General features: G+C 43.3%; 1 protein-coding gene across 1 annotated transcript; it reads left to right on the top strand.

Annotated features, from left to right (window-relative positions):
* Positions 1-891: 891 nt before the first annotated feature.
* phyhiplb (phytanoyl-CoA 2-hydroxylase interacting protein-like b) lies at positions 892-13,586 on the top strand. Its single transcript, XM_079280007.1, has 5 exons — positions 892-1,137; positions 7,745-7,926; positions 9,054-9,228; positions 10,205-10,322; positions 13,012-13,586. The coding sequence occupies exons 1-5, from the start codon at positions 1,032-1,034 to the stop codon at positions 13,553-13,555; spliced, it is 1,125 nt and encodes a 374-aa protein (XP_079136133.1). The 5' UTR covers positions 892-1,031; the 3' UTR covers positions 13,556-13,586.
* The last annotated feature ends 346 nt before the right edge of the window (positions 13,587-13,932 follow it).

The raw sequence follows: 13,932 nt of genomic DNA on the forward strand, positions 1-13,932 counted from the left end.
AATATAAGAATGCACATGACTCCATGATGATTAGAAATGATTTCAGCATGGCTCAATGGTGTTAGAAGAGACGGCTGCATCCTCCAGTGTGTTTACAATACGCCCGTGCACTTGACCTTTTTATGCCTAGGCAGTCCTGTTCCTGGGAGCCACTGATAAAGAGGGTGTAGTAGGGGAGATAATTATAAACACCAGCCAAGCTTGAAGCATGGTTTTGTGGCTATGAACTGACGGGGGTTTTGCATTGTATTACATGTCATTATAATGCAAGGGGGGTCGTCTATAAGATGGAAAAGCAGAGGTAAGGCGCTGCATTCATTATGTCACGCAATACATCAGACTCCCCAAGCTCATTATTGTCTGGTCCATTTGCACCTGCGCTCTCCTGCGAGAGAGGCCACCTCACCAAATAAGGACATGTGAGGGACCATTGTTGGGGTGACGTTGAACGTGAAAAGGGAAAGAACTGGAGAGCGTGGACGGTTTAGATGGAGACCTAAACCGGAGGGGAAACACCGGGATAATCTGGTTGCATAAGAAGCCATTACATTTGCGGAACGTCTGCACTAATCCGCTGAAGTATTAATGTTCAGCTGTCCCGTGGCGGAGTAACGCGCACACACACGCACACACACGCGCTCACTTGTGGCTCTGAAGGCACAGACGCGCTTGCGTGCACGCGGGGTGTATGCAATAAGATAAACGCGCAGGCGGATATCTTGGAGCTTCGCACATGTAAACGTATCTCTGCAGAAGCTGCCATGCCTCACGTTGCAAGACCGAACTTGCGGCTCGTGCTCTTCGCGCCCGTGACGATTCCGCTGACGCGCCACTAGCCGCACCACCCGGGAGGAGACGGGAGAGGAGAGTAGTGAGCGACGGAACGAGCAAGAGACTGACTGGAAGCCGGCTTCTTGCTTTCTTTTCTCCTTCCTTGACAACCGCGGACGGAAGCCTACTGTTGCGCAAGTCCCGTGGACGATATTTAACGGCAAATCCCCCGGTAGCATCACCCAGGCTCTTCTGCAGAGATGGAGGTTCCAGGCTTGGCGCACAACATCACGAGTCCATTAAGTCCCTGCGAGGGGATGATCAAGGACCTGAGCTTGGACGCCTTACAGTTATGCGAGCGGGATGGTAAGGAGACGTGTATCTGCTTTTCTGCAGAATAATATTGTTCATTTCAGAGCCGCTGGAATGCAGGCAGTGTTTTGGCTGCTGTACCCTTATTGTGTGTGTTGAAAGGATTAGCCTATAGGGGCCGGTTGCTCCACCGGTTCCCTGGATGGAGGAGGGATGGTGCGCCTCTGCGTGTGTAGAATAACTGAGCAGCGAGGGAATGTTAAGTGATGAGTGTCTTTATTTCAGCACCACACGGATTGACAGAGACCGGCAGCCACCCCGCCTGTAACCGCTGCTTCTTGTCTTTATCTCAGGGGCTACCATATTTAATTTATCTGCACACAGTACATCACATTCTCTACATTTTGTCATTACAAAATGTTTTTTTATCTCGTGTATATAGCCCATCCTGAACATATATAAAAGCCCCCCCTCTGCTGACGTGTATAATTCAAGTCATCCAGCTGCATCCATGCTGGATTGTCTGGTTGACTTCTCAGAATTCAAAAGTTTTTTGGGATAAATACCATCAAACGATGAGTTGATGTAAATGATATCGTATACGAGGTAAACTCGTTTTATAATGAGCAGTTTTTATATGAGCAGGCTGGTGGGGAGCAAAAAAAAATGCAAGTCATCAGGAGAGAATGAGAGGCTCAAACATGGCTGCACCCACGTGTGTGTGTGTGTGTGTGCACAGGCGGCACAGCCCTGCACACCCATCAGTGCAATTACACACAACTGATGACCCATCTGATGCATGGTTACAGAGATCGCCTTTTAATTAAGATCGTAGATTAAGTCACACATAGCAATGAAATGAGATCCCACCTTTTCACAGCTGAATGAACTTGATTGGGGTTTTTTTTTTTTCGAGCTATATCAGATTTGTTTTAAATCTGGATTTGGATTGGCCAGTTAATGCACTGGGGGGAGTCAATGGTGTGTCTTCATCGAGCCTCCAAAGGACCCCCAGCATCTGAACACAGTGCAGTCTATTGTACCGCCTCAGCTTCTCGTCTGCTGCTCATAATGTAATACAGCAGGATGCTGCTTATACCCTCTTAGTGCTTTGTTGGCCTGATTCTAAAGCTGTAATATTAATAATGGTATCTGTAGGCTGGGGCTGGACTTCTCCAATGGATCCCGTGCCAGCGTTGTGCTTCCTGGTTTACTGGTATTTGCAGCACAACAGCCACTTTCCTATTTATCAAGTGGATTACAGTGTAAATAGTGTGCCTGTGTCCTTGAGACACCCACATACTCTGTTTACGGAGCAACATTAGTACAACGGCCACCTTCTGTGCACATCATACAGGACATAGAGTATAGTGTCTAGAATTGTGATGTTGAATTCTGTTGAGAATGCTTTGTAGCGTTGTTTATATTGCATTAGTGTCTCTGTTATTTTGACCAACAGAGACATTAGTGTCTCTTCAGAGACATTAGTGTCTCTGTTATTTTGACCAACCCTTGAATGTTGATGTAGCAGTTTCTCTCTTAAAGTGACCTCCAGATGTGCTGTCTAGTTTACACTTCCCCTGCCACACCCCATGTAGATGACTGCACAGCCCACTTTTAGCATTCGTGGAAATAAGACTATTGTATTATTCATTCGATATGTATGTTTTCCCAAGGACGGTGTTCATTTCAGTTCCTCATAGCTTTCTAAATTCATCTGCTGAATCCATTAATATTTAATTGTAAGCATGAGAGGCTTATGTGCCGATGCTGACCTAGCAAATGGAAATGCATGCAGCGTCAGTGGGCCTACTGTCTGTAGGAGAGAGCTCTCTCTCTCACACACACACACACACACGCACACACACACACACACACACACACACACACACACTGAGGACTGTTTGAGCTTTTCAATGGACGAAAGAAATGGTGGGATACAAGTTGTCTTTGTTAGAAAGGGTGCTGTGCAGCCTTTAAGTGCTCAGTTTAGTGACGGGGCTGTGACATGAATAAGTGTGAGGTAGTGAATGTTTTGCTAAGAGTCTCTCCTGCTGGTGTGCAGCGGTCTGGGGACACACACAGACGTGCCTCCATGATGTTGTAGTGGTTATAAATTTGCCACCACCCTCTGCAAGGTGGACTCTGACGACCATTTTGATTTTATATCCACAGTTAATGCGCACTTAGTGTTGCGTGTTAGGAGGTGCACGCTGCATGTCTTGCAGGGCCTTTGTGCCGTGCCCGCTGACATAATTACATAATTAACTTGCCATGATGGATGGCTGCCATTCATGCAACCAAGTACTGTGTCTGCACGGCCTGAAATGCTGCTGCTCTAGCTGTGACACCCTCAGTCTGCAAGTGTGTGTGTGTGCCCATGATAGACAGACCGATAGACGGGAAACCATCTCCTAAACGTACCGTAACTTCACCAGTAACTGTGTCAAGTGGAAGAAAAGCTGTTAATGAAGTCAAAGCTCCTCTGTGTCCCAAGTACAGTCTCACAGAGCTGCTAGACTTGTAGACTCTAGTCTTGTGTAGTAACTCCTGTGACAACTTGTGTGGAGCTCATCCAATATCTTCCAACATGATGCGACAGCAGGTTGGCCTCATGACGTAGGTTGTCTGAGTAAGTTGGCCTTTTAGTTTGGCCAATGTTCAGTGTGAGCAGTTGTGTACTATGACTGTGCTGGCAAGAGTTGCAGGTACATATTATGCAGCCACTTATCGGCTGCATAATATGTTCACTTGCAACTGAATCTACTGTGCTACATAGTTCTGAATACTGCCCCAAACATTCATGCTAATTTTGCTTTTGTATTTTTTTTTCCTGCTCTTATATAAAATCCTTCTATACAAGATTCCTTTCAAGCTTGTTACTGCCACAAACACATCTTAGTTGACGGTATTTACATTAGCCTGTTGTTAAGGTATTCAAATTCTATGCACATGAGAAATGATGACTCATTGTGGTTTTGGAAAGGTCCTCCCTGAAGGTCTTCTGTATTTAATCAATGTGTAAGAACAGGGATGGGTCGATTCTGTGCCTGGGAGTCCACTTTATCTCTAAAGGTCGTGTTATTAAAGTGTCTTAACTGGTTTTGTTCTTTGCTGTTGTGGGGCTTATTGATGGTGGACCACCATTAGTGTAAGCCAGCCTTGTTTATGCTCCGCCTCTGTCCAGCCTGTGCAATGAGAGGAGCAAAGACGTGACTTCCAAAGGCCTGCGAACATCGATGTCTAGTGAGTGTCTGTTGCATTGCTCATGTCTACAGTTCAATTTCAGACCCAACACTGCAACTTAAAAAGTAGGAGGCTCGACTGTCTGAAGTGAGTTCCCCCTTAGAGCAGTCAGAAAAGATCAGCAAAGGTTTTAAAAGCAAGGAGCACCACAGTCTCACTCAGTGGACACTTTTTACCACCAGCCACCACTGAGAGACACATTTACATTTGCAGTATGCAGCTGGCTTGTATGGAGATCAAATGACTTTCCCCTCGCCGGTAAAGAGTGATGACCAGTGATTCACAGTATCGAGCCAGGTGTGACTGCAACAACTCCAACCACAGAGAGCCATTAGGATGGCTCTGCATGAACACGATTTCTATTGATCCTTCTGCATCTTTTGCTGTTCCGCACTGATATTTGACTGCGCGCAGAGGCCAATATCCAATAAGGGGCCATTTGATAGTGCTTAGCAGATTCATCAGAGAAGGCTTTCCATCTTTTGAAATGTAATTGTTTTTGCCACAGGGCAGATACTTCTGTGTCCTGCGTTTTGGGGCTCTAATCAAGCGTGTATCCTGAGTCATCTTGAGTCTTGTACATGTGTGATCACTGCTCTAAGGTCTCTCGTTTAGCTTAGTCATGATGAGGCAACCCTCCACCTCCTGCACAGCAGTATAATACAGTGCAATAAATACCAAGACAAGTTCATAACAATACAATGCCCTCCATGATGAAGTTATGACTCAACAAAATGAATATTGGCTCCAGTAGTGACCCTGGTGCAAGTAGCGAGAGCTGATGTACGATACTAGCCCATAAATCTAAGTCCGGCTGAGGGTTTAGGCCTCCCGTGAGACTGTAAAGGGTTTGACTTTCCCTTACCGCCTGACCTTCATCCTGCCTCGCTTCCCCTCTTCCATCCTTCATCTCCCAGAGTCCCTCAGGATCCAGAGTGCAGCGTACACTGTGCGAGGCGATCTGCAACACGGTGTGTTCAGAAGTCTATTCAGATTCTTATTTAGATCCAACAAGTTTTAGGTGATTCTATATATTAATTAGGTTGTTTGTGTTAGTATGTTTGCTCTATTGCGTTTGTTAGTGATTCATGTTTTTTATTTCTTTGCCTTTTTAAAAAAAAAAAAACATTCAGAATAGTGAAGAGTGGCGGTTGCAGATTTCTGTCGCATGAGCATTTCCTTTGATTTTTGCCCAGTAAACCCCCCCCCCCCCAAGCTTTTAGCCTGACTGCGTAGCCTTAAGAGTGTTCTGTACGCAATATCTGACTGCATTTGTAAAGCTCCGCTGTGTCAGTGCAATGCCTCCATTTGCAGGTTAATTAGGAGAGCGTTGGAGAGAACAGGAGCTGAATCAGCACTGTGTAGCCACAAGAGGCCGGGTGGGCAAAGGCCTGCACGGGGTCTCCGTTCTGTGTGAGGGAAACAGCAGTGTTGTTCACACAAAACCTTTTTAGGACAACGAAGTTACTGTTCTTCAGGCACAGCGCAGCAACTGAGTCAGCAGCTTTTTCATCTTTTATGTTTGCTGTGGATGCACCAATATGGAATATCGTGCTGATACTGACTCAAATAGCTGGATTGGGTGTTGGTGACAATGGGGCCGATCTATTCAATTCACTTATGTTTGTATGCCATATTAAATGCTGGAATTTTAATTCCTGGCTCGGTTTTTACCAGTATGTTGCTGTTTCTAAAAAAGGTTTACGCTTGAATGGTAATTTTTGTATTTTTTAGGATTTCTCTTAACTCTTCGTAGGCATTTTTTTTAAAACTTGCTACATAAATCCATGGCAAGATTTCACTTCTTTTGAGAATATATTTCGTCTTTTTTCCTGATGCAGATGTCAGAGAATGAACAAACCATGTTTGTTGAATTCGTTTGTTGAAGGTCAGCAGCAGAAAGTCTCAGGTGGGACTTTACAGCGCTGACATCACTCTCTGGTCCATGCTGACTTGCTAGAGCTGACCAAAGGTCTGCTCTCAGTCTGAGCCAAACGCATCTGCTCAGCAGGGTTCAACTTTAATGAGCTGGGCTTTAAATGTCGACCAGCAGCAGTACAAGTGTAGGAATGCCCGCAGAGTACTGATGTAATTACTGGCCTGTTTACATTTTACACAAGGAATTACGGTAGTGTGAAGATTTCTATAAAAAAAAAATCCAAAAGATTGGTCTTTCAGTTGCTGTGTTGAGTAAATGTGAATATTTTTGGTGATCAGTTAGTTGTGATTGGGTACTAAGGATGATGCGTGAGGTATTGTCTGATCCGGTGCTGAAGAACATTTCTCTCTTGTGGGTGTTGTTTTTAAGACAGTCGAGTCGTGATTTGAACACACTCTCTGTGTCGGGATTACCTTCTGGTTTCCTAAAATGAATCGAGCTACAAATGGCTCGCTGTTGGAGTGTTTGTGTGGAGGCGAGACAGGAGAGTCCACAAAGCCCAATTCTGGGATAAGTCTTTTATGCCGCCCTCTCTCAGCTGATGAGTGCAGATGGATGTTCCGTGCTCCGCTGACTCCGCCATTGTTTACTCGCTATAGAGTCCGGTCGTGTTGTGCATTACGCCCGAATCCTTGTATTTTACTCACTCTCGTGTTTATACCCCAGACGAACGCACAGAAAACCCATTGTTGCCGTGCCAAGTGGGCGTCCCCGAGTGCGTCGCAAAGTCTATATTCATCCTAATTCTACAAAGCTCCCATTCAACTCTGTTTTGACATTTTCACCGGCCTCACTGTGCACTTTGGGTTGTTGGCATTTGCGTCATGTTGTGTTACTAGCTCAGAGAAATGTAAGATTTACCAACGTATTTGATGGAAATCGACGTTGCAATAGGCTATAAAATAAGAAATAATCCAACTTAATTAAATGGCTGACGGTCTGACATTCAGCAGCATTGTAAATGGTATTGCTGCAGGCGCGTGTGTATTGTGTGGAAGCTGAGGTTTTTTTTATGTCGTACTGCTGATTATAATAAATCTCTTCTGAGCGATTTAATCAACACCACTTGAAATATGTAATGCCACGTATGTTCTGGAAAGCAGATGTGTGTGTGTGTGTTGTGGGGATGATGTGTTTCCATGGCAGGCTGATGTGTTTCCATGGCAACATATATGGTAGTCGGTGATGCTGGCGGTCCGTTCTGCACAAAGGGAAACAAAACATATTTCTGAGGGCTGTATGAAGCTGCGCCAAGATGCAGTATTCAAAAGGTGTGCGTTGCTGATTTAATATAGCCTCCAGTTACTCGGATAATAAAAATATGATTCATAAACACTTCATAAACACTGGTGATTACAAGCAAACATTCAAAACTGATATTTTATCAATTTTACATGTTGTTGTTCCCTTAGATATTGATTATATCAACATCGCTCATTGTTGTTTGTGTGTTTTTTTTTTTTTTTTACGACACAGGAAGTAAATCCTCCGAGTTGGAGGAGCTCCCTGTTCCTCAGAACATCAAGATCAGCAACATCACCTGTGACTCCTTCAAGATCTGCTGGGACATGGAGCCGCGCAGCAAGGAGCGCATCACGCACTACTTCATTGACCTGAACAAGAAGGAGAACAAAAACTCAAACAAGTTCAAACACAAGGTAGCGCAGATACACATCGTTTAAAGATGACTCAACAAAAAGGCCTCTCGTGGTCTCACCGCATAGAATCTACTGCGTTTCATAAATACAGAAGGAATGTCACAATCTGACACATTTTAAGTCCTACTGTACACTGTGTATTAAAACCTCATTATATACATAAGAATATGGTTTTATTTTAAGCCATACTCAATGGTATAATCCAAGTAAGTGTTTACAGGTAATTTACATCTATAGGTAATGCAAACTTCAAGAAAACCAGGTTTCTCTTTAAAAGTAAAGATGTCATTGAGGGGCTCATTTCATGTTCTTGACATACAATCTCCACTTGTGTTATGTCTACTGTATGTTGCTCTGTCTATTGAGTGAATGAGATTTGTCCCTTCATGGCTGTAACTGTAACATCATATTTGTGATTGCGATGCTACAAGCATCTGGAGGTATAACCCTTGACTTGTGAAACCTAAAACTATTGATTTGAAGCTGAGACACGTAACACAGGTGCACCGTATTGTACTTGAAGATGACCTTTCTTTTCAAAGACTACAGCGGAGCCGTTGCTTTAAGCACTAATATCGAGTCATTTTAAGAGCAGCAGGGCGACTGCAGCGCTTTTTAGTGGACAGTCAGACAATCTTAGACTTATTGCTTTAGCCTCCTTACTTTTCCTCCTGCAGTCATTTCCTGGCTGCTGTGTAGCGTAGAGTGTTTCTCCTCTTCCTACCTCGTGACCCCATACCAGTATTTTGATTTTGGTGTGCAGCAACCAAAGTGATGGTGGCTGAATGGACTGACTCTTTTGCTAGGCAGGGGCTCCTGGTCCAATCAATGAGCTGCTAAGGCCCACTGAGGCGGGAGTGAGGGGGGTAAATAGTGTGTGTATGTGTGTGTGTATCTATCTATCTATCTATCTATCTATCTATCTATCTATCTATCTATCTATCTATCTATCTGTCTGTCTATCTGTCTATCTGTCTATCTATCTAAAAACACAAGGGCAGCTACTGGACACAAACATAAAATGTCTGCATGTTTATGTTTACAAGCAGGTGTCTGCAAATCCCTGCTTGTGGCAGAAAGAAATGCATAACTGGAGTATCTCTTCCTCTTTCCCTCCCTCCCTCCAGGATGTTCCTACCAAGCTGGTGGCCAAGGCAGTGCCCCTGCCCATGACGGTCCGAGGTCACTGGTTCCTGAGCCCCCGCACAGAGTACACCGTGGCTGTTCAGACGGCCTCAAAACAGACTGACGGGGACTACGCCATCTCTGAGTGGAGCGAGATTATCGAGTTCTGCACTGCTGGTGGGTAAAATGCAGCTTGCATTTTTAGGATCAGTGCTGCCTTTTGATTTATTTTATTTTGTTGCCTGTAATTGAGCTGCACTACAGAGGTAATTAGGATGGAGCACAACATGAGTGAGCGAAGGGAAAGATGGATGGAGAGATGGGGGAGGGGGAGGTAGAAGAAGGATTAAAGCAAGGAGGGGAGCTGTGCTGTATATGATGCAGAGGTCATCAAGTTCAACATCGCCAGCTCGTGGCTTAGAGTGGGGGAGGGGAGGGGGGGGGGGGAGGGGTAGCTGTGAAAGGGATGAAGAGCACCAGATGAGATGAGAGGACAATCAGGGGAAGAGGAATTGATGGAGGATGCTTACTGATGTTGTTGATCGTCTACATCTCAAGCAGAATGAAGATGCTGCTGCTAAGACCTTCCCTTCCTGTAAAAGCCTCTCAGTTGAATTGTTGAACGAGCATTTAGTCGATTCTGTCTCACTGTCAACAGCCTTGACTTAAAAATGTAAAAAAAAAAAAAAAAGGCTAACAGTCTAGAAAACCTCTACGAAATCTGCTTGACATTAATAATCTTCTTAATAGTCTTTTATTATTGTTCGTTATTTATCGTTCCATGAGAGCAGGCAATTTTACCCGAATCGTCCTTGTCGGTGCGTTTGAGTGCTTGTAGGAAAATTGCATGAGGGGGAAAAAGAGCCTCGATCAATACGAACTTTATTACATTCTTTGGAGTAAATCCACACCTCTTTGGCAGTCCTGCTTACATGTGTCCAGTAAAAGGAGACTGTTTTGCTAAATATGAAAAAGGGAAGATATCTGGTTCTTTGAGGACACATGCACAGTTCATGTTCCAGGGCTCCGAGTCGCTCCTGGTCGTTCTAATTCAAGAGTTGCATTTCTACCGATGACATTTGTAGACTGGTTTGTGATCTTCCTGAGGACCGCAAAGTCTTCTTCACTGTGGTGTGGTGTGTCTGTTTTCCAGATTATTCCACAGTGCATCTAAACCAGCTGATGCAGAAGGCAGAGGTCATAGCCGGCCGGATGCTGCGTTTCTCCGTCTTCTACAGGAACCAGAACAAAGAGTACTTTGACCATGCCAGGTAGGACTCCACACCTATTACTGACCAGTACTGCATGTTTCATTTTGACTGTTATTAGATACGCGTCTGCATTGCTTTACTCCACTCAGTCTTTTATACAACACTTAGTATTTAGACTTATTTGTGCTTTAATAATCTTATTTCTATTGTAAATGTCAAAGAAAGTGTTTTTTTTTTACTTTTAAATAAACAGTTGCTCACTAACTGTTTTTATTTCAGAGCAATAACTGTTTTCTTGAACACAGTGTCAGCATCTGGTGACCTTAAAACCTTGTGATGCTTTATGACATTAATATGAACATTTAAGCTCAGGTTGCGCTGCATTTATTGTTAATATCCTGCTGTAAAAGAATTCTGTGATGACGATAGTTGTTATGCTCGTGGGCCTCTGAGTCCGTCACAACAGTAAATAATTGACGGTGAGAAAGCTGCAGCACACTGCATCCATCCTCAGACTCGAGACTACATTTGTATGTCTCACTGCAGCCTCTGCAAACAACATGACCATGTTATTTTGAGCTCATGTATTTCCATCTAGAGAAATAACAACGAGATTCAGTTGAAGGGGGCAGCTGCACAAAGCATTGACGAATTCCTTTAATCCACACAAGTAAGAGGAACTACTGTAGCAGCCAGCTGTACCTAATAATAGTCCAGGGAGTCATTTTACTCTCACTATAACATCCTCAAAACACAGAGTGCAACAATAAATACAGCGTTTGTTTCTTAAGCCTTGTGATTTCTTTACAAGGGGCAAAAGCCTGAAAATGATAGCATAGTATATTATGACATTTTTAATGACGTACTATATAAAATGTTATAATGTAATGTCTATAAAAAAAAGTTATTTATGGAATACTATATTATGACTTTATTCATGACATTCTATACATTCTTCTTCATATTGTTATGGCATTATTTTGACATTTTTATGACATTTTATCACATAATGTACTATGACATTAATGTGAAATTTTCCCCGATATTTTTTAACCACATAATATACGTATAATATATATAATATTTTTGACATTTCTATGGTATACCATACTATGACATGTTATACGACATACTATGACTTCATTTTTTTTTTACATACATGTGACATTGTTTATGATTTGTTTATGACATACTATACTATGACATTTTTTGTATTTTTACAGCATACTATACTGATATTTTTCATATTTTTAATGAAATACTATACTATGACATTTTTCATAATATACATAAACATTTTTATGACATGATGCCATTTTTATACGATCATTTTTCACTGACATTTATTTCGACATACTATATGATGACATTGTTTTATGACCGCTTTTTGACACACTATAGTACATTTTTCATGATTTTCTTTTATGACATGCTATGCTATTTCCATGACATACTTTTCTGTGACATTTTTATTGAAATATTTTTTCTCACATTTTCTACAGCTGTAATGGTACATTTTTACGTGGTATATAGTTCTACTTACTTAGTATATATATATTTCTACTCAGTATATCGTATTCATGCAGAAGTAGTTTTGCTCTGAACTTCACCGTGTCTCTGTTGTGCAGAAGAATAATTCTCTTCTGCCTGCTGGCAAAGAAAACTAACTGTTGTATGAGAGTGTTCCAGCGCCGAGGCCGTCCTGCCGCTTCTTTTGGTTGCTGGTTGTTTGTTTTTCATTGTTGTTCCTATCAGTCTGAGACCAAAATGTTGAACATTGGCCATCGGCCCTCACCTTTACTCATTCTGTATAAAAGCGCGTTCACTTTTTTTCTTGGTTCTTCCTCACTGACACTACGCATTCTGTTGTGATGATTGAACCTTTTCTGCGCCATACATATTGAAAATATCGATGTTATTTATTTCAGCAGTAAAAGACTCACGCAAAGCGGGTATGGGATTTGTTTCCACCACACGGCATACATCTTTTACAACATACTATGACATTTATTTGACATTTTCAATGACATGTTAGTGACAGTTGGGGGAGAAAGAATATCTCTGTAGGAGCCATTTCTTTTTCTGAAGCATTGTTCAGTTATAATAAATATATACATAGAATACACTGAAAGTGTTTTTTCCAACTTTCTTCCAAGTCCTAATCCTGTGTTGTCGTTTCTCTTCACATCTTCTCTCCTTGTCTACGCCTGACAAAGCACATTGTTTCTGTACTAAAGCTCAGCTTGTGAGCACTCTTACAACATGACATCATCCGGATAGACTGAGTTCCCCTTTGCTGAGTTGCATCTGCTACAATATAATTAGAGTGCTTCCGTTAAACTGCACCATCATGTGGGGAACAATGGTACTGACATTACCACTGAGTGAGGTCTCTGCTCCAGTGACCTGGGTTGGGAACTGACTAATTCCATAATGACCACAACCAAAGCAACAGTTAAGGGTATAATGACATCCTCTGGAGTGATAGCAGTGTGGTTACAATTCATAATTGGAGCTTTGGAGCTCAGATTTACTCTGTGGGAAGAAGAATATGCAGTTCATTGCTTTGAATGTTTTGTGTCCGGCTCTGGCTGCATCTGATCTCACACATTCAATCAGCTTTCACACCATGTGTCCTACACGGAGGAGTATTCTCATGAAACTTGATAAAGCGATGCCCCTACATATCAAAACAACGTGCAGATTTCTTACTGATTGTTTCAATTTCTTTCTTTTTTCTAAACTCCAGGGAGGCGCAGGAGAGCCGGATGCTGCGGTCAGTGAAAGACAACAGTGGCAGCCACGGGTCCCCCATCAGTGGCAAGCTGGAGGGCATTTACTTCTGCTGCAACACAGAGTTCAACACAGGCAAGCCTCCGCAGGACTCCCCTTACGGCCGCCACCGCTTTGAGGTCCGGGCCGACACGTTCTTCAACCCCGACACCAACCTTTACTTTGGAGACTTCTACTGCATGTATACAGCCTACCACTACGTCATTCTGGTCCTGGCGCCGAAGGGCTCCACGGGAGACGAGTTCTGTAAGCAGCGGCTTCCTGCGCTAGACATCACCAACAACCGATTCCTTACCTGCAAGCAGGATGAAGGGGGTGACGGCAGTCTGGTGTTTCACCACGCCCAGGACGTCATCCTGGAGGTGATCTACACGGAGCCCGTGGACCTGGCGGTGGGCACGGTGGCTGAGATCAGCGGGCACCAGCTGATGAGCATGTCCACAGTAAATGCCAAGAAGGACCCCAGCTGCAAGACCTGCAACATCAGTGTGGGACGCTAGGAAGAGGCATATTTTAGGAAGGGGGGGGGAGGAGACTAGCAGTGACTGACCTCTAAACACACACGCAGTAAGTCCACATGTACTGAGGAAGAAGATGGAAACATGCATGAAGCAGCAGATTTAGTAGGCTCCCAGATGTGCACACCAATGTACTCTGAAGAGACCATCATTCCCAAAGAAGAGGGTACACGCTTCAACACCTGCACCTTCGTCTCCTCATCTAAAAAGGGTTACCCTCCATGTTAAAAAAATAAAAATGTACCTAACGTAAGGGACCACCAACACATCCATCCAGCAAGTCAACACTGGCATTCTGACTTAAACCCTTTAACTTTATTAACAAACTATTCCATGTTCTCTTTAAACACTTGTCCTCT

This window comes from Melanostigma gelatinosum (genome assembly GCF_949748355.1).
Source record: "Melanostigma gelatinosum genome assembly, chromosome: 12".
NCBI classification, from domain to species: domain Eukaryota; kingdom Metazoa; phylum Chordata; class Actinopteri; order Perciformes; family Zoarcidae; genus Melanostigma; species Melanostigma gelatinosum.

What these genes read in the sequence shown, in the direction of transcription:
- phyhiplb (XM_079280007.1), top strand. Translation starts at nt 1,032, where the DNA reads ATGGAGGTTCCAGGCTTGGCGCACAACATCACGAGTCCATTAAGTCCC. An exon ending in ACAGTTATGCGAGCGGGATG is followed by an intron (nt 1,138 to 7,744) that starts GTAAGGAGACGT and finishes TTTACGACACAG; the next exon opens with GAAGTAAATCCTCCGAGTTG. An exon ending in TATCGAGTTCTGCACTGCTG is followed by an intron (nt 9,229 to 10,204) that starts GTGGGTAAAATG and finishes TCTGTTTTCCAG; the next exon opens with ATTATTCCACAGTGCATCTA.